At 53.7% G+C, this 25,455-nt stretch overlaps 13 protein-coding genes across 13 annotated transcripts in view; 4 read left to right on the forward strand and 9 right to left on the reverse strand.

Moving 5' to 3' along the window:
- P152DRAFT_495423 (uncharacterized protein) overlaps positions 1-393 on the forward strand; it is a gene marked incomplete at its 3' end in the record, with an annotated part of 3,578 nt that extends 3,185 nt beyond the window's left edge. Inside the window, exon 4 of the mRNA XM_033682240.1 lies at positions 118-393. Within this exon, the coding sequence (XP_033536950.1) occupies positions 118-393 (276 nt within the window). The remainder of the gene's footprint in view (positions 1-117) is intronic.
- A 622-nt stretch (positions 394-1,015) lies between these two features.
- Positions 1,016-2,767, reverse strand: P152DRAFT_391009 (uncharacterized protein; the record flags this gene model as incomplete). Its single annotated transcript, XM_033676073.1, has 3 exons — positions 1,016-1,228; positions 1,385-2,006; positions 2,139-2,767. The coding sequence occupies 3 exons, from the start codon at positions 2,765-2,767 to the stop codon at positions 1,016-1,018; spliced, it is 1,464 nt and encodes a 487-aa protein (XP_033536952.1).
- A 1,065-nt stretch (positions 2,768-3,832) lies between these two features.
- P152DRAFT_181985 (uncharacterized protein) lies at positions 3,833-4,410 on the reverse strand. The gene has a single exon (XM_033674172.1). It carries the CDS (start codon positions 4,216-4,218, stop codon positions 3,895-3,897), a length of 324 nt encoding a protein of 107 aa, XP_033536953.1. The 5' UTR covers positions 4,219-4,410; the 3' UTR covers positions 3,833-3,894.
- P152DRAFT_181956 (uncharacterized protein) lies at positions 4,410-6,414 on the reverse strand. Its single transcript, XM_033674171.1, has 3 exons — positions 6,060-6,414; positions 5,919-5,993; positions 4,410-5,864 (listed from the first exon to the last, which is right to left on the reverse strand). Exons 1-3 carry the CDS (start codon positions 6,267-6,269, stop codon positions 4,602-4,604), a joined length of 1,548 nt encoding a protein of 515 aa, XP_033536954.1. The 5' UTR covers positions 6,270-6,414; the 3' UTR covers positions 4,410-4,601.
- Positions 6,415-7,507: 1,093 nt separating this feature from the next.
- Positions 7,508-7,795, reverse strand: P152DRAFT_374904 (uncharacterized protein; the record flags this gene model as incomplete). The annotated part of the gene is made up of 1 exon (XM_033675591.1): positions 7,508-7,795. A coding segment is annotated over one exon (288 nt), but the record flags the coding sequence as incomplete, so codon positions are not given.
- A 1,872-nt stretch (positions 7,796-9,667) lies between these two features.
- On the reverse strand, positions 9,668-12,627 carry P152DRAFT_455041 (uncharacterized protein). Its single transcript, XM_033678709.1, has 4 exons — positions 11,956-12,627; positions 11,876-11,903; positions 10,916-11,603; positions 9,668-10,864 (listed from the first exon to the last, which is right to left on the reverse strand). Exons 1-4 carry the CDS (start codon positions 12,444-12,446, stop codon positions 9,789-9,791), a joined length of 2,283 nt encoding a protein of 760 aa, XP_033536956.1. The 5' UTR covers positions 12,447-12,627; the 3' UTR covers positions 9,668-9,788.
- A 411-nt stretch (positions 12,628-13,038) lies between these two features.
- P152DRAFT_455043 (major facilitator superfamily protein) lies at positions 13,039-14,494 on the reverse strand. The gene has a single exon (XM_033678710.1). It carries the CDS (start codon positions 14,478-14,480, stop codon positions 13,047-13,049), a length of 1,434 nt encoding a protein of 477 aa, XP_033536957.1. The 5' UTR covers positions 14,481-14,494; the 3' UTR covers positions 13,039-13,046.
- A 1,088-nt stretch (positions 14,495-15,582) lies between these two features.
- Positions 15,583-16,178, reverse strand: P152DRAFT_464229 (UBC-like protein; the record flags this gene model as incomplete). The annotated part of the gene is made up of 3 exons (XM_033680550.1): positions 15,583-15,798; positions 15,853-15,956; positions 16,013-16,178. The coding sequence occupies 3 exons, from the start codon at positions 16,176-16,178 to the stop codon at positions 15,583-15,585; spliced, it is 486 nt and encodes a 161-aa protein (XP_033536958.1).
- Positions 16,179-16,731: 553 nt separating this feature from the next.
- On the forward strand, positions 16,732-17,979 carry P152DRAFT_390182 (pseudouridine synthase; the record flags this gene model as incomplete). The annotated part of the gene is made up of 2 exons (XM_033676030.1): positions 16,732-17,466; positions 17,581-17,979. Coding segments are annotated over 2 exons (1,134 nt in total), but the record flags the coding sequence as incomplete, so codon positions are not given.
- Positions 17,980-18,136: 157 nt separating this feature from the next.
- On the reverse strand, positions 18,137-19,506 carry P152DRAFT_378411 (uncharacterized protein; the record flags this gene model as incomplete). The annotated part of the gene is made up of 3 exons (XM_033675669.1): positions 18,137-18,358; positions 18,410-19,300; positions 19,426-19,506. Coding segments are annotated over 3 exons (1,194 nt in total), but the record flags the coding sequence as incomplete, so codon positions are not given.
- A 470-nt stretch (positions 19,507-19,976) lies between these two features.
- Positions 19,977-21,452, reverse strand: P152DRAFT_455047 (putative rab small monomeric GTPase Rab7). Its single transcript, XM_033678711.1, has 7 exons — positions 21,250-21,452; positions 21,150-21,203; positions 20,986-21,081; positions 20,754-20,933; positions 20,655-20,699; positions 20,496-20,598; positions 19,977-20,448 (listed from the first exon to the last, which is right to left on the reverse strand). The coding sequence occupies exons 1-7, from the start codon at positions 21,277-21,279 to the stop codon at positions 20,336-20,338; spliced, it is 621 nt and encodes a 206-aa protein (XP_033536961.1). The 5' UTR covers positions 21,280-21,452; the 3' UTR covers positions 19,977-20,335.
- A 795-nt stretch (positions 21,453-22,247) lies between these two features.
- Positions 22,248-24,219, forward strand: P152DRAFT_182344 (putative carboxypeptidase S1). Its single transcript, XM_033674175.1, has 3 exons — positions 22,248-23,614; positions 23,668-23,934; positions 23,983-24,219. The coding sequence occupies exons 1-3, from the start codon at positions 22,504-22,506 to the stop codon at positions 24,045-24,047; spliced, it is 1,443 nt and encodes a 480-aa protein (XP_033536962.1). The 5' UTR covers positions 22,248-22,503; the 3' UTR covers positions 24,048-24,219.
- A 201-nt stretch (positions 24,220-24,420) lies between these two features.
- P152DRAFT_470779 (uncharacterized protein) lies at positions 24,421-25,443 on the forward strand (the record flags this gene model as incomplete). The annotated part of the gene is made up of 1 exon (XM_033681005.1): positions 24,421-25,443. The coding sequence occupies one exon, from the start codon at positions 24,421-24,423 to the stop codon at positions 25,441-25,443; it is 1,023 nt and encodes a 340-aa protein (XP_033536963.1).
- Between the last annotated feature and the right edge of the window lie 12 nt (positions 25,444-25,455).

Raw genomic sequence — 25,455 nt, forward strand, 5'->3', positions numbered from 1 at the left:
AACCCCCACCCGGGCGACCCCTCCGCCCCCTCTCGCCCCGTCCACCTCATCCGCACCCCCTCCTTCAACCCCCCCGCATTCTCCCTCGCGGACTCTGACCCGCCGCCGCCCTTGCAGACACCGCCGCCGCACTACGAGAGCATCGCGAACCCGACGACGGGGCTCGCGGACTACTTCCAGCGGCTGAGCGACGCGTACGCGGGGGAGAGCGGCAGCGACGACGAGGCGCCGGCGGGGAGGAGGAATCGTGTGGAGGTGCCATTGACGCCCGGGGGGAGGAGTAGCCGGAGTATGGATGGGGTGAGGTGGTGGTTTGGGCAGCAAGGGCAAGGGCAGCAGGGCCAGGGCCATGGTCAACAGAATGATGGAGAAGATGTAGAAAGGCGGACATGACGGCGAAGATAAGAACGGAGAAGAACGGAGATCTTCACGACAAAATATAGAATGAGCAATGACTTTCGATGCATCTAACGGCGATTTATGATGGGTATTGGCAGGGACAACCGGCTGACATTTGGCGACGGCGCGGCGGCTTGGAGCGACTATATTCAGTTCTAGATCATAGGTTTGGTTATGTGAGCGGGCCGAGATTAGTTAGCGATGTCTATGGAACAACTTGTATATAGTTAGATACTCGTAATGCAGGCCTGGTTGCTTGTCGTGGGTCGTCAATGGTGCACATCGCATCTTCGTAACTAAAATATTACTGTGGCAGCTAGGAGCACTTCCCTCGTCTAAAGTAGTCAATCGCCTACTCCTTTTCAGAAACTTGATATATTAAGTCGTCGAGGATCATGATGCTTGTGATTGTTACTTCATAGGCTCGTTTTGCTTGTGGGACAACGGCACATATACCTCGGAATTCTGATTCATGAACAGCAGTAGATGCTCGGACTGATAGATGAATGCGGTGTGCCGGATTTCCCGCTATCTCCGATGTGCATATATTGTGTAGTTTAGCTAGAGGACTGCCTCCGAGTTCGTATCATCTTCCTCGACTTTCATACCTAGCCCACTACCAACCCCAACCCCAATTCAGCGCTTCTCCCTGCTTTCCCCACCCCCTCACCACGGCAATCAGCACGGCCCCGACGAACGACACTCCGCTCAACAACTGCACCGTCTGCCACGCCACTCCGCCGAGACTCCCTACCCTCTCTTTCTCTGCGCGGCGCGCCCACGCCGGGACTCCACTGTCCCCCAGGACCTTCCTCCGCCGGCGCCTGGCCTCGGGGTTTCGTCCCTCCGCCCCCCTGCTACCACTCGACCCCGCAGGCGGCGGCCGCGCGAGGACCAATTCCTGCTCTCCCTGCCGAAACTGACCGACGACCCTCCCACAAACCCTCCCCGCAACCCTCCCATCCGATCTGCTCGCAGCTCCCACACTGGAACTCGATCCCATCCCTCGCTGCTCATCCGGACGTCTCCCATCACCCTCGCAGATCACGAGCCCCCCCCTCGCCACCTCCCGCTCCAGCTGCCGCGCCAACCACTCCGCTCGTTCATCGCCAGTAAGCCGCTCGTACCGCTCCCGCTCCGCGCTCACCGTGCCGCGCAGTTCCGTCGCCCACCGGGAGAGGCGAAGTTGCGCGAGGCGTTCTTCGCGTGTCACGTGTGCGCGGAACGCGGCGGCGGAACCGGGAAACGCTGCCGTTATAGCGGATGACGAAGGCGATGACGAGGGGGCTCTGGGTCCTGAAAGGGGGGATGTGGGGATCCGAGAAAAGGGGGGAGGGATGCGGTCGGTGGCGCGAGGGTTGACGGCTAGTCCGGCGCGCTTTCGCCACTGGACGACCTTGTGGGCGGCAGAGGCGCGGAGGTAGGCGATGTTGTCCGGGTGGAAGAGCCAGTGGACGAGCGGGTCCAGGTCGGAGGGGTGGAGCGGGGCGAGGTAGGTGCTGGACATGAGGAGGCTGGCGTCGATTTCATCGTCGGGGCCAGGGGCGGAGGAGACGACGTACGGCGCAGTGGGCACGGTCGTCGAGAGGAAGGAGGAGGAGACGGCGCTGTCGATGCCGGAGGTCGCGGCGTATTCGCCGAGGTTGACGGGGCGGACGCCGAATGAGTCGGGGCGGTGTTGGCGGATGGGCAGTGGCCGCTCGAGGGAGACCGTTTTGACAGAGGATCGTTGGAGTAACTCGGCAATCCTGGCATGATGGTCTCCCAGCTGCTCCTCGGACAGGAGATCGCAACGACTGATTATGGGGATCACGTTGGTGGACTGCGCCAGTCGCTCGAGCATCTGCATCTCCACGTCCAACTCTTCCTGGTGGCCGAACAGGAAGAGGACTAAATCGACCTGGCTTCCATTGCCGCACATCAACTGCAATAATTCGGTGTCGCTCATCGTCGCGGTCGAAATGCTCTTGAACGATTGACCTTCGACGTACCGCAGCAGCTCTTCGTCTCTTGCACGGCCAAGCCCCGGAGTATCAACGAATGTAATATTCCTGTCCAACACATCCGTGACGCTATTCCTCCTCTTCGCCATCCCCGCCCCCTCATTCAACTCCGCCCACCAACCCGGTAACGGCCTCGAACTCGCCGCGATCTCCGTAATCCTCGTCGTCCCGGACGCACCCCTCCACTCCATCCCCCCACCCCAACTTCCTCGCTCCTGCACCGGGTCTATATGTACGATATCCTCACACACCTGCACCATCGACCGGATCAGTGACGACTTCCCCGCCCCCTTCCGCCCCACCACCATGATCTTCAGCCGCCCCATCCGTCGCCCTACGTCCGTGAACGGTCGCCGCGCGGGCATCTGCAGCGACGGCATCACTAGCTCCGGGATGCTCAGCGTGCTTTCCCGGCCCACCGTTCGCCGACTTCGTCGCATGTGCATTTCGTCGCCCTCCTCGCCGCCGGAGGTGACTGCCTGGCTCGCTACGTCGTCGTCATCGTCGGTGTCGGACAGCCGTAGGCTCTGCAGCGATATAGACTTGGGCGTGCTGGGCGCGGCGGAAGGGTGGGGGGAGAGGTTCGGCGTGAGGGGCTGCGACAGCGAGGTTTGGGACGGGCGGCGGAGATGGCGGGTGGCGAATCTGGTGGTGTAGTTTGGAGGGAGGGGTGGAGGGTCCGCGGGAGGAGTGGGGCCTTCCTCTAACAGGAGCTCAGCCGTGGAAGGGTCCGTGGAGGTGGAGGGGATTCCACCGCCAGCTGTAGGGCTGTCGATCGTTTCATCGGCGACTATAGAGAGAGGGGTGGAAGTGGTAATGGGAGAACCTTCTATTGCCTCGAGCGACTGCACTCCGAAAACGCTAGACGTGTCTTGCGTCCCCGTTTCGTTTCCCATGGTTCTCACCGTAAAGTCCCGACTCTGCTCCTCCTCCAGTTTCCTATCCTCTTCCGTATCTAGGTTCATCTCCTCTGCGCTTCTGATAAAGAATTCCGTCGGAGCCATATCGTCGGATGCACGTGGTGTAGTTGCGTCGGACGAGCTGGATTTCGGTGATCGTGTAGGCGGTCCACGGCCGGTCTCATTTGCAAGAAATTGCGGCATGATTGTTAATATAGTAGGTGTCGGGAACCGTCAGCTGGTTCAGCTGTTTGAGCATCAACTGCGGTACGGTAGAGTACTAGTATACGGAATGGGGATGGATGTCCCACTCCGGATGCGGGGCAGGGACAGGAGGGGCTCTAATGACCGTTCAAGTAGAGGCGAGGCGTGGGGCCGGCCGTTTTACGATATATTATGGGCGTTTCCCATGTATCGGCTGATGCTAAGGGAGAATCCGAGAGAGAGAATTAGCGGTGTTGAATGAAGAGGTTAAGATCCGATGTACAAACTGTTATCAGTCAAGCTTATGCATGGGTGATGCTCCTAGACATGGTCACGCTGCCCCAGGCCTCCAGTACCACCATCCCTGGCTTATGCATTCGTACGCACCGCTATTGTCCACAATTAAGTGTTATATTGGTACCATACTTATGTGTAGATGCCTGATCCGCCATGCCCCGCTGAATTGAACGTGCTATAATACATGGAATTCCGCTCCCATCTCCACCATTCCTCAGCTCCTCGCCTCGTCGACCCTGTCCCACGTTATGTTCGAAGTCGCATAGGACGACCGCTGCTACCACGTTTTTCACTATATGTTCGTATCCAAGGACCACCGTCCTCTCCGAACCATCCGCTCGTCGCTCTCCGACCGGACCGAGCATGGAATCAAAAGCGAGGAATGTCAGCGCGACCGTGAGTTCAGCAAGAACCATCTAGAGAAAGCGTAAAACATTCGAAAGAGCAGGATGCGCGCTATGCAATGAGAGCGGCAGCGTCGAGGGATTGAAATTCGAACCCCTAAATAATTGCAGGAAAACGTCCGAGCTTGAATCCGTCGAAAGTACGGAAGAGAGCAACGGACTTTTGATGGAAACCGCCCATGAGAAACCCAACGCTTAAGCGAAGAGCAAAGAAAAGGGAATTAGAAGCAGACGAACGGTAAGGCGCATCGACGTGGTGGGGAGGAAAATCAGGAATCTTGGAATCGGTGCGAGAGTCAGCGCCTCGCTTCCATCGTTTCAGACGAGGCCGTAATATGCGTGACGAATCGATGTCGCTCCTCATGATAGCTCAGACGCCAAAGTTTTAATGGTTTCTAGGCAGTCACTCCTTGACCACCTCTTCCGCCAGTGCCACGGCCGCCCTGCACACCTCCACGGCCCCTGCCTCCCTGCACGCCACCGCGGCCCCGATCGATACCGCCGCGGCCGCGAGATCCCATCCCACGGCCACCGAAGAAGCCGCTCGCGGGCCGGACCCGACGCTCTTCCACGTAAACTTGATCGGTGCCAACCTGGTGCGGGTTCGCCGCGACCGCCGCGTTGAAGCCGGCCTGCGTCGCGAAATCCACGAAAGCGCAGTTCTTGGGGCGGCTGATATCGCAGTATTGGATGCCGAACTTCTCAAGCGCCGCACGGAGCGATTCCTCCCCGACGGTGTCGTAGACGTTCTTGATGTAGGCACGAGCAACTTGCGAATCGGCGGGAGCGGCACCGGCGGGTTGCGCTGTGGATTGTCGGTTTGTCTTCTTGTGATGATCGGTTCCGGCAGTTTGCCAGCCCTCGGCGGACTCGGTGTCGGTAGGGGTGTCCTTCTTGGATGCGGAGGGGGAGGAAGCTGAAGGACCGTTGCCGGCGGTGGGCGCACCATGAGTGGCCTCAGCCTTTGGAGCAGCAGCAGGTCGTGCTTGGCCTACGGACGCCGAGATCGCGGGAGTAGCGACCTTGTTGGCAGATGCAGCCAATGAAGCCCAGGTTTTGGGTGCAGCAGGCTTAGGTGGTGCCGATGGGGTTGCCGCAGGAGCCGGTTTCGGCTGGGTCGGGACAGGAGCTTGTTCGGGCTCCTTGGGCTTCACGGGCTCCACGACCTCCTTGGGGGTTTCGACGGCAGGCTCCGGAACAGAGGGGGCAGCTTCGGGTTGGGGAGCAGCGGGTTCATGCCCAACTTTCCCGTTCCCGTTCACCAGAGCTTCTTTAGCGGGAGCTTCCTCTTTGACGGCGCCTTCGGCACTATCGTCAGCCTTGGTCGGCTCCGAGACCGGAGCAACTGCTCGCTCTGGGGCAGTGACGGGTTCCTCAGCAGGAGCAGCGGCAACTGCAGCAGGCTCTTCTCCATATTCTTCATCATCTTCTTTGAGGGAACGGAATATATCGTTGAGGACGAAGTAGCCGTTGCTTTGCTCCGCGAGGATGAAAGAGTGCACAAAGCGGCGCGGGGGCTCCGCCTTGTTCGACGCCTTCAAGGACATCTCGCCAATAACTTGGATGAGGATCTTGTTGTCCGAGGCCTGCGAGTCGACGTTCGTGATGCGGACCTTGGCGAACTGGCAATCGATCTGTTTGATGCGTTCGTTGATTTGCTATATACGATCAGTCATTGAGTTTCGAGTGGGATGGGGTCGTCCATTACTTACCCGCTGTCCGATGCACACCGGTACCTTCTCCTCTTCGATGCCATAGATGAATTGAGACCGCTTGTTGTAGAAGAGCTATCAAAATGTTAGACCTGAATGGCTAAGGTAGCCCTCCATGGGCGACAGCTGATTTTCACTCACGTATAGCTTCTCCGGGTCATGGCTGAGAGTGGTGTAGTATTGCTCCAAGAACAGCCACGCGACCTGCTCGGCGGGATACGGCTTGTCTCCCCCGTCGGCAGCGGTGGTGGTAGTGGCATCGCCATGATTGGCGGCAATGATGGCGGATGGATCCTCGCTATGTCCAGCGTAGGAACCATTGATAGTAGGTGCAACAACTTCGGTAGCCATTTTGAAATAGGAGAGTAGCCGTCACGGAGAAACGGCCAGCTGGAATATTATACTGAAGAATTTCGCTCTGGTAGGACACGGAAGGGCACCGTAGGGAAAGGGAACTGTCACGACGTGTCAGTGGTCTAAAAAGGCTTGAAGACGAATATCATCCGCGCACATACATCAGAGAGTGTGTGATTGACTGATGTGAGGTGAGTTCGAGAAGGATATGGGATGTGGAGGGTCCACAAAGTCGAGTTGCAAGAGAGGATCTCAAGTGGTGGCGATGGAAATGCTCGGAAGGGCAGGTTATACCCAATGACAGAAGTCGATAGAAGGATTGGCGGGGCTGAAAATGATATAATGGGGTATTGGAAGTGGTGGGGTGTCTGCTGATGATGAGAATAGGGAATCAGAAGAACGGTCAGGGAGAGAGAAGTGGGAATTGAATGAATATCTGATGATGAGTGAGTTGAGTGAAGTGATTTGATGGAGCGACGGAACATTCGCGATGATTTTCGGTGGCAGAAAATTATGCCTTGTTGCCTGAGGCACTAACTTTGAATATCCATTGGCCATTCTGTTGATTCATTCATCAGATGATCCCGTCCGTACTATTATTCAGTCTTCGTATTGTAGACACATTAGAATAGGACAAGTTCGCAATATGAAGCTTAACTAAAAGATATCAACAAACAAACCCATTAAAGTTTACCATAAAGATTGCTGTCCTGGAGTGGATACTATACTCAAGACCAGGTACCTACAGGCAACAGGAGTGTCTTAAGGAGTCACTCACCTCTCCATAGTCTATACCCCTCCTATACATCGATGTAGTATTCGTGTGGGCATATTCTCTAACACCATAGACATACATAGTCATGGAATTGTCGTTGGTAGTTGATATATAACGAAAAGGAAACCTAGAGAATAGTCCCGTCCCCAGCCATCGCTCGCAAAAATCATGCCCATCCAAACCCCAATCTCCTTTCAAACAGCATTGCAAATCGAAATAACGACAACACAGTGATTGACATCTAACTTCTGGACTCTGCGTCCCGTCTCGTTCGTTCGATGAGCCCGCCAAACAAAGCGTACCGAAACAACTAGAACCGTCACCGGAACTTGCCCTCCTATCCCAATGCACTACTGGTAGGCAAACAATCCACCGTCTCCAACACAGAATTATTCCTGCATCAATCAAATACGCCATTCGCTCCCTTCCGCACCCGCCTTCACGCTTACATAACCTTCTTCTTCTTAGTAAAGCTCGCATCCTGCCCCGAATACCTCCGATCCAGCGCCCTCTCCAACTTCGCACCCAACGCCAGCTTCCCGATCTCCTCGCTCTTATCGTCGGAGACGGCGTACCGCTGGTTCTGCATCCGGGCGTCCTCCATGCGCTGCAGCGAGGCGTGCATGGATTTGAGGTCGGTGAGCAGCGGGGACGCTTTCTCGGAGGGGGTGAGGGACGGGGTGGTGGAGATGTGCGTGGGCGCGAGGGACGGGGCGAGGGTCGGCGCGGTCGAGTAGGTGGAAAATCGGGGGTTTTGGCTGTAGGTGGAGTGCCGGGGGTTTTGGTTGTTGCCGGTCTGGAGAGAGGTGAGTATGGGTTGGGGGAGGAAATTCGACTGGCGGGATGGGATACATACAGCGGCAAAGACGTCGATGGAGTTCGTCATATTGGATAGAATTCAACAGAACTGATATACAGTCGCTTAGGAATGAAGATCGGCGAGTTGTTGTTGCACTGTTGGGGAACTGTTGATGATCCGTTAGAAAGGAGCTGACACCGTCTGATCAAGTCAACCAACCTTGTCCGGTGAATGGGTATGTCTCAATTCTTCGAAGGCCTTGGATATGGCTTTGGAAATACGCACAGGATCGTTCTTCTTCAATACCAAGGGGATCAGAGGTTCTTGAAGTTCGAGAGATTACGACGCCACGGGTGACGAAGAACCAAGTCAAGATCGGGGACCCAAGCCACGACGGAACCAGCGAACGAGCGAACCAATTTCCGTCGCTCACTAATGCTTTCTAGTGCGCCGTTCAGCTATCGGGGTCGGGAGTCTTAAGGGTATTCTCAGGGAAATCAGATCAACGTCGCGCCACCGTGGTGACAGCTATTCTATCTAATAACGCTGCAATGATGCACGCTGCCGCCGTGTGGGAAGAATCCGGTCGGCCTCGTGGTACGAGCCGGGGGATCGGAAAGCGAGAGGATCGGAGGGTAGCTGACGATAGGTCGGACGGATCAATTGCACAGCAACACAAGCAAAGATGGTGACGACGAGGATGGCAACGTGGGTGCAAGGTCAGGAACCCAGGAGAAGGTGGGATTTTAAGAATACGAGCGCCTGGTTTGTTGAAACACTTGAGTGGGTGAATGGAGAGTTGGTGGAAAAGGGGGTCGGAGCATTAAAAGCAGTGAGAGGTCGCTGAGAGCGACGAGGAATGTGGCTATTATGAACGCAAACGCCGCAACGGGGATTAAAATATCCAGCCTGACAACTGATGCGGCGAAGGCCCGAAGCAGGCGATGGCTAAGTCAAATTGTCATCCGTCAAGCACCACACCGCAGAGTTCACGCATACACGAGCATACCACGTACACCCTCCATCTGGTGACCTGACCGTAGAGTTGTGCCCTTGTTTCTTGTCCGAAACAAGGAAGACTCCTCAGTCCTCGGACGATCAGACCTCAACCGTCAGCAACTCAGCATTGATGATTGAGCATACCCAAGCGCCCAGTCGATCGATCCTCGACTTAAGTCTGATGCAAACAATCCGATTCGCTTCGAATCTACGGTAGATTTAAGTCTAGACAAGTCTCGAGTATTCCAGGCCATACCTACTTACCTAGGTATTATCTAAGGTTCAGGCATTATCGTAGTGGTTCCGTCTCCTAGCATTGATGGTCATTTTGTTACGCCCTCATCATCAAGCACCAACGCCTCGTCATAATTTCATCCGCGTACCGTTGCCGAGTTGCTCGAGCTTCGGCAGCTGAACGCGGACGAAATGTAGGCTTCGGTATCAAAGAGAAAGAAGCAATCATGGCACGCTGAAACTTGGGTGGATAGAGTCGTGGGCACACTTGGCAGCCAGCAGCGCCATGAGGGCTACGGGGATTCCATGTTGCACGCGCCCGACTGGGTTGGAAATCCCCGCCCAGCGTCACACGCTACCAAACCCGAACAACGTGGCAAGCCGGGCTACCCATTGGCGGCGATGGCGTCTCATATTGTCGATGTGACGGGTCATCTGTTGACAATCCGGCTGGTGGTCATTTCACATGCCCGAAAGTACCCGGATCGAGTATCATCGAGGTCGTCAAAGACGAAGGTTATCCGAGTGATAGGCTGATGCATTTAGGCATGTGTTATTGAGAGGAGGCGATGGAGCTGAGTTTCCGTGATTTTGTGCTTCTGAAATCTGACGTTGTATCGTACATGTACAGCTCGACGATATCCTTGGAGGAATTGATTAAAGCTTAATCTGCATCCTATGTAGATCCGTCTCGGCATCGACGACTGTATCACCCCGCCTGGCCCATTGCCTCGTCGAAGGATTGTGGACGTCGATCTTCTTGCTGGCCTCCGGGATGGAAGGCCCTGTTGCCAGACAACATCTCGTCCCATTCCATCCAGTTGAATCCCGAATCTTGCAACGAGAAATCAAATTCGAATGATGACATATCAACTAGTCCATGAAGCTCGTTCAATGGCTCCTCCATCATGGTCACTCCATCTGTAAGTTGCTCGTCCACGTCCTGCCGCCACGAGTCGTTTCCATTCCGTGATCGTCCATCCCTCTTCTCCCTCAGCGCTTTCAGAGTCGTGACGAATTGCGGCGTCCGTAATGGCTCTCCCATCCCCCCTCGCTTCTTCCCCTCCTCCACCGACTTCTTTTCCCTTGCCGCCCATGCCTTCAGCGCCAGGTTGCCGGCCGCCGCGTGAAGCAGGTTGTTCGACTGCAGCAGCATATCCGACCGACCTCGAAACAACTCGTCGATCTTCCGCCACGCCTGCTCTACGTCGTCTCCATCCAGCCGCTTGGTCAACTCGTGCAGCAGGTATATGAACGGGCGCCACGGGAACTGAAACCGGAAGTGCCAGTCGAATCGCTCGATCGCCGGCGTCTGGAATGAGATAATCACGTACTCCAAACTCTTCAGGCTTAGTTCGTAGAGCAGATCACGCTCCGCCTGCGGTACCTCTGCATCGTTGACATATTGACGAGGGTGGTGTGCAACGAAACGCAGCGTGGTCAGAATCGCCCGACTGGCGATCGAGCAGAGCACATGAAGCGGCTCCAGCGGGTCGAGGTAGCGGACGAACTGCCGCTCCACGTATTGCTCGAGCTCATCAATGGCCGCGTCCTTTTCCGCGAGGGTGAACTGGTTGCCGGATAAGAGTTCCCAGCGACCGTCGAAGCCTTTCCCGCGCGGGGCGTGCCGGAAGAAGCGACCGATATGCCAGCGGAGCCGGCAGAATATCATTTCAGTGGGGCCAGTGCGTTCGGTGGGAGGGGTGGTCATTCCCGGCCAGATGTCGGCATCGTTGATATTGCAAGGAAATTGGGTGTCAGAGAGGCGGTCGAGGAGTGGTGAGCCTGGAACTCTTCAGATCGGTTCACCGTTACAGGTAGGACGGAACGACTTACCTGATCCGACCATTTCTTCCAATGACCCGTCGAACATCCATATCTGCCACCAGAGCCGGCGACGCATCTCAACCTCAAACGGGGATAAACCCAGATGGTAACCATCACGTTGAAGGCCGAGCCGCTGGCCAATTCGTAGGCATGTGCCACTGAGGGTCCATATCGACTGGGGATCGTAGTGGTTCTTGGCTGACGACAGGAATATGAACAAGGCCGTGAGGACCGTCATATCTGAAGTACTCAGGAATTTGGCTTTTTGCAACGATAGATTCAGTGCTCCTTGATACTTAACTAATAGGATTGAATAGGAATCGCCGAAACGTGCTTGACATGCTTGAGGGGATGAAGCAAAGATCGAACTGCAATAAATGGCGAATAGGAGCACTTCAAAACTCAGGGGCACCTCTTCACGCCGAGCTAGCTTAGGAGCGAGCTCGATGACCTTAGCTTCGGTGGTAGGAATATGGATGACTTTGAGTATCGGATTGATGCTTTCTTTGAACACTTTCCAGTGCTTTAGTATCTGATCCACGTGGGGATGGAGGTCTCTCAAGTCAGCTAGAAGAGGAGAAACACCGAAAAGCAACGAATCGAGGCGATTATCAGCGGCAGAATGATGTCCATCGTCGTCTTGGTGCTCTTTATCTTCTTCCCAGTCATTTAACGCGAGGTCTTTGGGGGATTTCATCTGTAGGGCTATGTTAGACATCCTATCGTATATGAACGCTTCAAGAGTAAGGTTGGTCGATAAGTCAAAGAAATATAGCACCGTCCCCCAAACGCCTTCACATTACTAGGAGGTCGGTCGCGATGCCCCCCCAAATCGTCTTGCGAACTGAGGAAGAGACTATTGAAGTACTCCACGTCGCACCCCGTTTTGGGGAGCTCGAATGCTTCAAGGATAGGGCCATAAATCCTTCCACACCTGGTAGACTGAGAACGAATCGAAAATCGACACACCTCATCTGACAGGTCTCTCCATAAATGGCTGTCCAGTATGTCAGTTCACATCGTGCAACGGTGGAGGTCCACTGCCCTACTTCTCGAAGTACGTAGATCTGCCCAGATTATCCATCCCGACGATCAACTTGCCCATCTCACTCGGATTGTCCTCCGAACCCGCCGACGGGCGGCAATCATTCCCGGGAAGTCTTTCGGGCCTGGATTCTTTCGTGGTGGATTTCGGTAAAAAGGCTCCTAGCTCTTTGATTTCCGGTCCGGTCCCTTCCCCCCTTAGTAGCCGTTCAATATTCACACCGAGCCCACGTAGGGCCGTTTCGTAGATCTGGAGCTTCTCTTCCGGAGGTACTTCATCTTTAGAACCGACGTCCAGCGAGCCGTCCCCGATCTTGCGCTTCCGCCTTCGCGGGGGAGGGGGGACGCGGTAGATGCACTCGCTATGGGCCTTTTGGCAGTTGGAACATGGAGAAAGTCGGTCGCATTTTACTTTGCGATGGTTGCAAAGTATACAGGAGAACTTAGAGAGTTCGAGGACTTTAGTAGAGTCCTTTGATTCATTTCCAGGTTGCATGAAGAAGTTGATTTCCAAGCCGCAGTGTCAATACTAGGCAACGGTCAAAATTAGCACAAGCATTATAATTGGAGAGGATAATTCCGTCAGCCGTAAGTATCTTGAATAGGCGAGATGAATAGGTGCCAGGCTAAATGTGAAAGATGAAAAGTAAGTGAAGTATATGGTATCCATACGGGTTAGCGTCATGAATTGTCAGGATGAAAAAACGCATACAGCGGGCAGATCTCGTATAGGCGATGACTACTTTCGTCCAGGCGTACCCCCCCGTACAGGCGCCTATGTTGCTGTGGGGTAAGGGGTAATCCTGTGCGATATCGCAAAAATCGATCCTGTCTAATACGCATATAAAGTAGAACAAACTCCAAATGTATTGTCTCTCATTGGTATATAATTCTGTACATGGAGATACCCCACGGAGTTACATTCGAAATCAATTCTTAATGTCACCAACTGTCAACTTAGCCGATTCTTTGCATCCGTAGAGGACGATTGAGGTCACACTTGTTGAGCAGAATGGACATCTATTATAACCGTATCTAATCACCGATATCGTACATGCAGTATGTATACCCTTCCAGTTCCCAATTATCCCAGCGCTTATGCCTTCGCTTCCTGATTCTCTTTTCTTGGCTTGACACTTCTCCACTCCATCAGTAGCGCCCCGACGATTGAGAAGGCTGTCACGCCCAGCGCCACGCGAAATGCATCCCTTAGAGCAGCGTTATAAGCGATCAACAAATAATTCAACTGCGAGGGATCCACCAACGACCTCAGAGCCGTTGCGCCCACGTTTAGAACATCCTCGGAATTTAACCCGGGAATTCCAGCCACCCCGTCGACGAGCTTCGAAGCGAACAGGTTCTGAGCAACAGCGATGAAGAGCGCTCCGCCAAATGACTGCGAAAAGAACATCAAGGAGACGCCCGTGGACACGTCCTTTCGACTCAAGACCGTCTGCGCCCCAAGGTTGGCCTGCTGCATGCCTAGCCCGCAGCCGAAACCATAGAGGAACTGGTAACCGATCCACTGCGCGTGGCCGGTGTCCGGTCGGAAGGTGGTGATCAGCCCCGTGCCGACGGAGGCGATGACGGATCCTAGGATGAGGTTCTGGGTGTAGTAGCCACGGGCGATCGTCTGCGTGGTCGCGCCGGCTAAGATGCTGGAGACCACTAGGGAGAGGACGAGCGGAAGGCTCATGATGCCGGCTTTAGTGGCTGATGCATTTTTGAGGGCCTGGAAGTAGATGGACAGGTAGTAGAGAAGGGGGTTCATCGAGCCGCCGATGCACCCCGCGTAGATCGCGCCAGCGAAGACGCTTCGTTGAGAAATGATGTGGGTGGGGACGGTGGCGTTGTCTTTCATGAAGTGCTGAACCACTGCGAAGAGGATGAGTAGCACTCCGGATACTACAAGCAACGCGATGATCCTCCCGTTGCTCCATTCGTACTCTGTCCCGCCCCACTGCAGCGCAAGGAGCAAGCAGACCATTCCGGGAAGGAACAGGATCGACCCAATCGGGTCCAATCGAATGACTTGTTGCTTCCAGGATGCCTTGGCATCCCGATCAGCCGGTGGCTCCAGGGTCAGAAAGAAGATCACAATCAATGTCGAAACCGCTCCAACGGGTAAGTTGATATAGAAGCACCAGCGCCAGGTGGCTTTTTCCGTGATAACGCCCCCAAGCAGGGGAGAAATGACCGACGTAATGCCGAAGATGGCGCCCATAGTCGATACGAAAACCGGTCGTTTTTCCAGAGGCACCGTATACACAATGATAATGATTACCCCCGAAATGATGCCGGATGCACCAAGACCGGCAATCGCCCGTCCGACTATGAAGGCGGTTGATGTCGGTGCGGCGCCACACACAACCGACCCGATTTCGAAAAGGAAGATGCTGGCTAGAAAGACTAGCTTGGGAGGATAGAAGGTGTAGATGCGGCCATAGATCAGCTGCATTGAGCACATGGTTAGGAGGTACGCACTGCCGTACCATCCGATGTCGTCGAGAGCATGGAAATCGTTAGTCATGCTGGGAATCGCCGTGGCAATGATGATCCTGTCCTATATAACGTGAGCAATCCGTTGTTTTCGACATGCCTTGGAACATCTTTGTACCTACCAGAGCGACAAGGAATATTGCGAGGTACAAGGCGAGGATGATGACCAATCGCCGTTTCGTCTCTGGATACTGGTGCTCAGTCTCACCATTAGACACCTCCCCTTTCTCCTGAGGCGGAGAAGGCGGATCTATAGAACCCATATCTTCCTTGGACTGTCGGGCAGGGGTAACTGTTGGGCGGGATTGGGCAACTCCTGATATGGTTGGAAGAAAGCGACAACAGCGATATTGTCCAACACAGTAAAATCAATTATCAAGCTATGAATAGTAAATCAGATAACACACAATATTTCTGGAGGGAGAGTGTGCGATTGATATATGGGCGAGTTAGTCCTCCGGACTTCCCCTCGCACCCGATTGACTGTGGCACATCACACCTCTCGGGCCCGAGATGCGCGTGCCTTGTACCATCAACATTGCAGCATCCTGGGCACGTGGATATAACTTTTGCAGCATAAGACACGAAAAAATTCAAATTGACTTAAAAGGACCGAAATATTTAAAATGTAAAGTTGCCAATCCGGATATGGAAGCAGAGTGATTTTCGCTTTACATCATGGTTGGGCAAGGTGCACAGTACGGAATTGGGATACTCAGCGCTCCCTGCAAGGAAATTGTTACAGCCAAAATAAAAAGTACAGAATACCGGCATATGTAATTGAAGTCTCATCAACATAGGTAATGGGATTTTCGGAAAGCGGATCGCTGGGAAAGGTGCAAGTTGGCAAAATTGAGATGCGGCCCGAGGGAGGCTCTGGCAGATAGAAGGTATCATGCGCTATTTTAGTGTCGGGGCCGACATTGCGGATGCTTCTTTCTTGGGAGGCTCGACGCAATTCCTCCTGGCTACTCAAACGGGGATTGGTGTCAACTAGGGCGTATATTAGTCGCATCCGGATGGCACACTGAGAATGAAAGCGAAGTCAGCAATGGAGAATGAGAGCAATTCAAGCAGCGCAGATTGAAGATCGACAGTCTTCCGGGGAACGGTTATTTCGATTCATAATCTCGTTACGGTCCATTATATCGGTATAGATCGCTATAATATCTTATCAAGCTCTCGGCTCCGACAAAGTCCCCTTCTCGGAACAGTTGGGCGATATCAAGGTTGAGGGGCGAGTCTGGTTCGGCGGAGGTGAGCAGTTGGTGGATGGATGTGAGAGTGGTAGTAATCGTGTAGGCGGGCGTCCAGGCGGTTTTGAGTAAATCCAGGCATATCTCGCCCGTCTGCACCGATTAGTCGCATTCTCGAACAGCAATAGAAGTTAGGTATAGACAAACTTTGAAGTCGACATTCGGATGGCATATGGGCGTGATGAACTTGACTTCCGGAGGAGAATGCGGGTATCCAGAGGGTACTTGGATGTCGAGCTGCCAGAGGCCGTCTACCGAAGTCAATTAGCATCGCCACCCCTCAGAACATAATCGGAGTACACTTTACATTCATAAGCGGTGCCCTCTACACCTCGCATCACGGCCGTCCAGTGCGTCAACTTGTCATCACTTACGGGCCCGAGTTGAACCAGGGATTCATTCGGGTCATTTTGGTAGGACTGTAGCTCGTTGAGCAGCCTCTTGGTGGGAGTGGCAGAGCGACCTGAAGCCATGACGAGGGGAACTTAAGATTACAACTTCATAGAGATATCGGGGAGTGCAAACCCCATGATTTACGGAGTAGCGGGTGCTGAATGCAATCAGAGCCCATGATGGCGATCGCAGAGTCCGAGGTTGTTGGTAAGGTAGCGTCAACATGTGGCTGATAGTGGCTGGAACACATCACGTGATAAAACAATATGCATGTGATCCTAGAACGACATCCCTGTCGCATTGAAGCTCAGTACCGTGAGTACGTACCTTGGCGCATCTAGATCTTAAAATCTTGAATATCGCGATACCTTTGGACATTTGGAGTGAATGCATAAACAGCATTCGGGCTTTTAAGGGTTCCTCGTCGTTTCACCAAACTCCCAGCTCGTCGGCGCTTGGATAAATGAATCCAACCCGCGTGGTTAAATTCAGGCTGAACATCCCACTACGAGTCCCCAAACAATCCCATACTCATCTTCGCGCAATAAACATGGCTTCCACACCTGCCATCGTGGAGGGCGTTTTCGGTATATCCTCACCACAGAACAATTGGCAATCGAGCACTAACCCCGGCTAGCAATCCACAAACCCCCCGAAAAGACCTCCGCCCAGATCCTCCGCGACGTGAAGCCGCAATTCAATAAATCCGACCTTTTCGCGCCCTGGTTCGCCGCCGAACAGGAACGGCACGCGCAAGACCCGACGTGGAAAAAGAAGTACAAGCGCAAAGGCGGCTTCGACATCAAAATAGGCCACGGCGGGACATTGGATCCGATGGCCACCGGCGTCTTGATCGTCGGCGTGGGGCGGGGCACCAAGTCGCTGTCGAATTTCTTGGGCTGCACGAAGTCGTACGAGGCGACACTCCTGTTTGGCGCCGCGACGGATACGTACGATTCGACGGGGAAGATCGTCAAGCGGGCGCCGTATGCCCACTTGACGCGGGACACTGTGGAAAAGGCGCTGGAACAGTTCCGAGGGAAGATCATGCAGCGGCCGCCAATCTTCTCGGCGCTTCGGGTTAACGGCAAGAGGATGTATGAGTATGCGCGCGAAGGGAAGGAACTGCCGAGGGAGATTGTGGAGCGGCCCGTGGAGGTTATTGAGCTGGAGGTGGTGGAGTGGATGGAGGGCGGCACGCACGATTTCAAGTATCCGGAAGAGGAGGCAGATGCGGAGACCAAAAAGGCTGCGGAAGCGTTGATTGGCTCAGGACTGGATCGGGCGGACGATGGCAAAGACGGGGAGGTGAAAGAGAAGTCGTCGGGACAGGAGGAGCATCAAGAAAAGGATTCTCATGCGGAAGGCGTTGATGAGGATGACGACAGCTCGAGGCCGTCGAAACGAATAAGATTAAGCGATACCACGGGCGACACCACGGGCGACACCACCGACTCCCCCATTAAGACACAGCTTCCAGAGGACCCAACCGACCCCACCATTACGACACTTCCAGAAGATACAACCGACCCCACCATAAAGACACCGCTCCCTGAAGCCGGCGATTCTACAAGTGCTGCCGCACAAGCGACCCCTGAGACCCCCGAACAGTCAGCACCACCAGCCGTAAAGCTCCGCATGACCGTCACCTCCGGCTTCTATGTCCGATCCCTCTGCCACAATCTAGCCGAAGCGGTCGGCTCGCTTGGGATGATGTCGGCCCTCGTACGTTCGCGCCAGGGCGACTTCGAGCTAGGGAAGAATGTGGTGGAGTATGAGGAATTCGAGAAGGGAGAGGAGGTCTGGGGCCCTCAGGTCCGGTCGATGTTGACAGACTGGCAGGAGAAGTGTGCTGCTGCTCAGGCGGACGAGGAGGGGTGAAATTTCCTTGTTCCAACCTCTGGAATCCCTCCGGATTCCGAATACTATAAACATACCTCTAACCTACACCCCGGGAAGAGGTATCTGGTTGGAGCGGAGATAGTCTGCATTGACTTGATCATCAAGTCGTTGGCTGCGATATGTCTTCCTCAGGTTCCTCGTCCTTGGCTTCTTCATTGCTGATGAAGATGAAGGATAGAAGCACGACCACCGCTCCTACCCAGTAAAGCCAGCTAGAATACTGGTTTTCGAGAATCATCTGTCCGATCAAAGAAAGGGGTATCGTAAGCGACAGGCCAACAGTAACTAGCAGTGGACTGGTAAATAGCATGGCATATGCCCAACATAAATCCGAGACCAGGGACGTGGCAGAGTTCACCTGTGTAGTGTTAGAACTTATCTCTTCCATCCTGTCTTCCTGGATACTTACCGCTATAATGAGAGTCACCCTGGCAGTCGGCGGCAACTGGAATTTCTCCGCGCCGCTCAAATCCAGAAGAACGAACCCCGGCCACAGGATGAGCACATTGATCGCGCCCACCAACCCGAAGAACAACGGCATATTCACCCGCCCCTCATGCCCGATCCGCTTCTTCATCACCACCGCGTACACGCCATACACCACCGCCCCCACCAGTGCCATGACATCTCCGATCGCCAGCTCCCGATGTGACTTATGCGGAAACGACCCGCGGTTTTTATCCGTGTCGCCGCTGAGGTCGACGGACGAGATGAGCACGATTCCGGTCAGCGAGGCCAGCACGCCCAGCAGCTTCCGCAGCGTGAACCGCTCTACGCCCATAAGCGACCCGCAGAGCAGCGTCCAGATGCTGCTGGTGGAGTTGAGGATCGTGGCGCTGGCGACGGTGGTGTACTCGAGGCACGCGGCGGCGAGGTAGTTGGCGGTGAACCAGAGGAGCGAGAACTCGATGCTGAGCTTGACGGTTTCCTTTAGGGTGAGGGGGCGGTCGGGGTCGTCTTTGGGTTCGGGGTCGAGAGGGGTGGAGGTCGTCGGGGTGGGACCGTCTTCGACGAGGAGGCTTTGGGATACGGTGCGGTGGTGTCGTGGCGGGTTGGCGCCCGGTTGTTCATCGTCTTCCTCTTCGTCCGCAATCTGTTCGTATCGGGATGCCTTCTTTCGGAACCGACGGAGCGTGATGACGCCCTGCACGTCGGAGAGGGCGTCCCGGATTTGGGTCCATTGCGACGGATCCTGATGCAATCTTCGGCCGAGGATAGGGATTAGGGGGATGATAAAGAAGGACGTGTTGACATAGGTGACGAAGAACGGTTTTGAGTAGGTGTTGTCGGCGAAAAGAGTCTGGTACTATCGTCAGCTGCGGTTGCCCTGCACATATATCGTTTAATATTGAAGCGGCCTGCTGCCCTGTCCATCACAGGTTCACAACATTAAATCCCGCAGAAAAGATCGGAGGCGTGGCTTACGCTAGCAAGGAAATTCGAAGCCGTCCAGAGAACGACAGTCACCAAGAGGAGGGCAACACCCAGCATATGCCTCCATTTCGCGAACCTCTTCGCGTCGGCGATACTGGCCTGGTCGTGGTCCGACATCCGCTGTGGCCCTTCAGCGTGCAAGGAATCTGAGGATGTCATCATCGCTCCGAGTAGGTACGCTCTGCCATGATGCAGTGAGCCGCCAGAGAAGTGAGATCCAAACGGCGCTCGCGGAAATGATAGCGATGGGTAGGTCACTGTCGGTCGTGGGATGTTTGGTCGTTGGTCACGCTGGTCTGCTGGTCTCCGGGTCACTCCCAGTGATGGGCGAGCTTTGCAACCGTGCATCTAACCTAGTTAGTCGTACTGTCGTAGGGCCAAGCCGGGGCAAAACATGAACATCCGTCTCCTTATCGACCTATCCGCTCTCGGTGTCCCTCAATTTCGCATTTTACGACCAGCACAGGGAGGTAGAGGCGTAGAATACGTGTAGCATTGTGTACGGATGATGTTAGTTCTGCATCTATTTAGAGTAACAGAATCTTGGATCAGAGCTGCGGCTTTTACCATCACCATTCGTGCACCCAACATTAATGATGCCGGGCTCCAGATCATCAAAGGATGGACCATAGTTCAGACTATTATCACTTATGAGTATCCTTCCCCTACATCTCGGTTGACCCTTCAGCCACTAGAGCTATGCCCGGACTATTTACAACCTGAACCACCTCATGAGGTCTCGCTGGAGGGAAAGACGACGATAATTCCAAATCCCTGGTATAAAGTAACCCAAAAGAACTCCAATGCAATGATTTAGGGAACGCAATTCACATGTACCGCAAGAACGGTGCCCGTCAATAGAACACCCGCATCTCTCTGTACCTCTAGGCTGAACCCTCCATCAACAGTTACATCCGTCACGCTCGCTTTCCAGGTTTAGTGCAATGGCGGTGTCGGGGAAATCCGAGTTGAAGTCGCCCGCTTCCTCTTGTGCGAGAGCTTGCCGGGCGATCACTGTGGTAGTTAGTATCATACACGTGTAACGATTCAACCGGTCATACCTTCAAAGGCTTGCTCCACATTGATGGCTTCTTTGGCGCTGGTTTCGAAGTACGGGATCCCCCCTTTACTCTGGCAGAATGCCATCGCTCGCTTGGATGATATCTACAATCAAGTTAGCCAGGTCGTTTCGGTATTCAGTAGAAATAAAGTCCACTCACTGTTCGTTTGCTCTCCTCGACGTCGATCTTATTGCCCAGAACAACCTGAAAACATATTAATTATGGACTTTGACCGTGGAGCTGCAGGATGCGTCTTACAAATGGGAAACTCTCAGGGTCCATAGGGCTTGCCTGAATCAAGAACTCGTCCCTCCAGCTGTCCAGTGTGTCGAAACTTTTCGAATTGTTAACATCGTACACGAGCACACAGCAATCGGCCCCTCGATAGAACGCTACGCCAAGCGACTGAAAGCGTTCCTGGCCTGCCGTATCCCAAATCTATGCATTCGTGAGCGAGTGACGGAGTACAAGGGAGTGCGAAGCCGCGAACCTGCATAGTCACCAACCGATCATCGACCAGGACCTCTTTCGTCAGGAAATCGGCGCCGATCGTGGCCTTGTAGCTGGCGCTGAACTTCTTGTTGACCTGGATCACGCATCACGGTGTCAGGGACGGGATTGCCATATCGTCGGATCGCGGTGCACGGGACATACGTATTGGTTCATCAACGAGGTCTTCCCGACGCCGCTGTCGCCGAGAATGATCACCTGTCTCGGGGTTAGGGCGGCGCTTCCAGACGGTTGGGTGACGAACCTTCAAGAGAACTTTCTTCCGCGAAGCCATGTCTTTTCGTTGGACCATGGATGTCGGGATCGAGGGGAATAGGTAGCGGACTGGAGGCGGCAACGGGGATCCTGCACGGGGTGATACAGGACGGCGCGATAGGTGAACGTCTCAAGGAACTCAATGTTCGGTCTCAATATTGTTTAGTCTCTATTTGGAATAAGTTTGACAAGTAGGAGTCAATGTGACAAGTTTCAATTCAGCGCAAGAGGAGGGATATGAGGGAGAGTTGGAGCCTTTGGAAGGTAGCGGAGGTGATGGTGATGATGTTGTTGCTGTGCTGCGGAGCGGACTGGAGCACCACCCACGGCGGCTGCAACCAGCGCACCTGCCAGGATGAGGACATCAGATGCATGAGCGCACGTGCCCGGGAGTGGCTTCGGTTGGCGGCACCATCCATGCTTGGTAGATTAGTTATCATCACGTGCAGCCCAGAGTGGGCACCTGATCATGGACCATCAAAGGCTTCAACTTTCACATCACACTTTCAAGTTTCAATACTCTTCGTCACCTCGTACACGGTACATACCAATATATCACACCCTCGTTGATCTGGTCTCTTGCAACCGGCTGCTTATACATGCCTGTGTTTGAGAACCTGTTAGTCTGGCATGAGGCTCGCGGAGATCACATCCACGCTAACCTTAAACTGTCCGCCTTGTCCTATCTTGGGCACTATTCCCCAAGCTTGCTGCCTGTTTCTCACTACTGAGGACCCATGTGCTCAGGTACAGTACATTGTCATGCCTTGACCAATTTACTGTTGCTCGAAGACTTCAAAATCGATATGCCGGAGGTGTCAATGCCGCAGTCTATGTCAAATCGGAATTACCATTATTCAATGTGATCGATGAGACCCAGATCGGGTTGAAACTGGAAAGGCAAAGGTCAGGGCCACATTCATCGATCTTCGAACCCTAGAAAGCACATCTATTAGAGATGTCAGTGAGTACTACCACTTGGATACCTACCAGTATGCCTAGTTCACGGTGATAGGAGTTGTTGGTCCCGAAGAACGTCACGACTCTGAGCAAGATATCCCTCATGCGGTAACCGTCACGTTTAGCTAGCCATTGTTTGTGCTCTCAGTGTATACAAGTCTTGCTATTGTTCATTTTCTCATTTAATCAACCCCTGCGGTATATAAGACAGCGGAGTATCGGAGTCGTAGCGCACTGGTAAACCTGTGCATGTTCCATCGTTCATTGTTAGCACTCTATTACCATGTGGGCGTCATTCCTTCTACCAGCCTTTCTTCTTTTCGTTTCCCTCGTCTCAACGGCTCCGCCTGAAACCGAACAGAATCAGGGGAGCACTATCGAAACGAATGGCAGAGAATACCGTGTCTTTCAATCCACAGTTACTGGGGCTCGGGTTGAATACGTGGAGAACTCCGGGGTTTGCGAGATGATGTTTGGCGTTACGCAGTATTCCGGATATATCGTACTCGAGACGCCCAACCAAATAAAAAACATCTGGTTTTGGTTCTTCGCAAGTAGAAATGCTCCACAGACGGCGCCTCTTGCGGCTTGGTTCAATGGTGGTCAGGATCCTGGTTGTTCAAGCATGATCGGTCTATTCCGGGAAAACGGTCCTTGTCAATTTTACTACGGAAACAACTATCAGCCCTCCTTGAATATGTACAGTTTCAACCAATATGCCAACATGCTATACATCGACCAGCCGGTCGACACTGGCTTCTCGTACGGCAACATCACGGACACTAATACGGCCGAGTCAGCTGCCGTAATCTGGGGTGCTCTCCAAGCGTTCTACGAAGCCTTTCCCAGATTCCAAAACCGCGACTTTGGTATCTTCACCGAAGGCTATGGAGGCCACTATGGACCCGCGTTTTCGAAGCACATCTTGGATCAGAACAACCGGATCGAGAAGGGAGAAACGTTAGGACAACGAATCAATCTAGTTGCGCTTGGCGTCAATAATGGCTGGTTTGACCCGTACATCAACTGGGAGTCGCAGATCCATTACTCCTATAGCAACTCTCATCGTCAGCTCATTTCGGCTGCTGAACTAGATACGTATCTCCAAGATTTCCGGCAGAAGTGCGTTCCAGAGTTGGATGAGTGTGCACCTGGCGATCAATATATTTGCCGTAACGCGATAGAAACATGCAGCCGCGCTATCGAAGGCCCGCTGAGTCAAAAGGCTGACTTCAATACGTACGATATTCGCAAGCCTCGGCCCAACGACAATGCACCGCAACCTTATGACAACTATCTGCAGCTGCGAGACATCAAGTGGCAAATTGGTGCGAGATATCGGTATTCTGAATGCACGATGGATGTGGACTCAGCATTCAACAACGCGGGCGATCGTAAGTCATCCAGTCTAGCAGTAAATACGGAGGAACCGCTCTAACGAAGGAAGACGCTGTCTCGTTCCTCCCTGTCCTTGAGGCTGTGGCGGCAGCCAATGTTACGGTTTTAATCTGGGCGGGCGACGCGGACTGGAAACACAACTGGTATGGTAATCTCGAAGTCGCAAAGACTCTCAAACATGCTGGTCAAGAAGAGTTCAATTCAAAAGAATTGGTCCCCTACACCGTCAATGGCGTAGAGCTCGGCTCCTTCAAGAGTGCGGGTAAACTCTCCTTTCTGAGGGTCTATAACGCCGGACAAATGGTCATGTATGAACGTAAGTAGAAGTGCCCCCCGAAGAAATTCAAGGCTAACATCCGAACAGAGCCCAAACTATCTCTCCAGGTTTTTATGCAGACCATGAAGCAGCGAGCTATATTTTCAACCTAGGCGTGCTACGACACGAATCAAAGCCGCCATACACCCATCACAACTTCAGTTTCCTCCAATCTTTAGTCTTTCCATGACTCTTCCCTTTAATGGAATGTAATTGCGACATGTCCTAAAGTAGGTTTGCGGACCGCCGCGTTTGCCAAACTTGAAGTCTTTGTATTGTGCATTTCTTTACAATTCATCGTTCAGGGACGTTCTGATTTTCGGGCCTTCATTGATATTAGTGGCATAGTCTAGATGAATCTATAGCTAACAATGGAATGATCCCGTGATGTACAAACACAAGTGCGAGACATATCAACCTGGAGAGTAGTTTCCTTTTTGCCCACACACTGGCTTCATGACTTTTATGAACCACCAGCCATCCCAGATGTTTTCGTCTAAAGTGCGATACCTCTTCCCCCATGCCATTCTGTCCAGAGACGAGGAGGAATGTTTCTTCACCAATACAGTTACTCTATTCGACACGGAAGAGAGCGATTTACGAACCGTCATCGTTCAGGATCCCGCCGGCCGAAGGAAAGCGGTCCTCGTCCGTGGCGTACCCGCGCTAGACCAAACAGCAGTCAGAGATAGATCGTCTGATAAGAGTTCCGCAAATAAACAGAATGAGACAACCGGAGGAACCAATTTTGAGACTCTTGTCCACGGCCCCTGGATCAGCGGCGTCAACAACCGAGTTCGTGCACTGAAAGGGCTGGTGGAGGAAGTCGAAAAGGAAGCATGCAAGAAGTTCTCCAGCGCCGATGCCGAAATCCTGATTCATCCGAGAGTCGAAGTCTCGTCACCCGCCCTGGGAGGGCCGCAACGAAACGAACCAGCTACCGGCGCCGAGTTCCCTCCCCAGCCAGTTCAACGCGAGCCGACTAGGACGAGTCCACCCCGACCATTCCGCTGCGATGCCAGCACGCAACAGCTCCTTTCTCCACCGCCAAGCTCCGGACAGCGTGTGGGGGACGCCTCAGATATGCGAAACTCTTACCAACCTGCACCCCCATGCGGACAGCGAGTTGGACAATGGCCGCCATTCTCAACTCCAATCGCCACGCAACCTCCAGTGATGCAAGGGCCATCTACGAATTCAAATCCACTCGAGATGAGAACCTTTCAATGTTCCCCATCCGGCGCCTTCGGATTTCGACGCCTGCTTCCCCCCGAACCGGCCATGAACAAACAAGCGGACGTAGGTGCAATGCCGCAACCTCCAATAACGCTCCCGGCGGGCGCTCAAGGCAACCCGCCACACGGTCCGGCGGGAATTCATAAGCGCAGATTAAGCTCCCCGTCGAATGATGTGATCATCGTCAAAGAGAGGAGGGTTCGTCCGCACACTGGCCCGGCGGTTCCGCAGATCAAAGGGTCCCCGGGAGCGAAATATGAGCAGCAACGTTAAAGGGAATGAGGA

The sequence above is a fragment of the Eremomyces bilateralis genome (genome assembly GCF_010015585.1).
Source record: "Eremomyces bilateralis CBS 781.70 unplaced genomic scaffold P152scaffold_3, whole genome shotgun sequence".
In the NCBI taxonomy this organism is placed as follows: Eukaryota; Fungi; Ascomycota; class Dothideomycetes; order Eremomycetales; family Eremomycetaceae; genus Eremomyces; species Eremomyces bilateralis.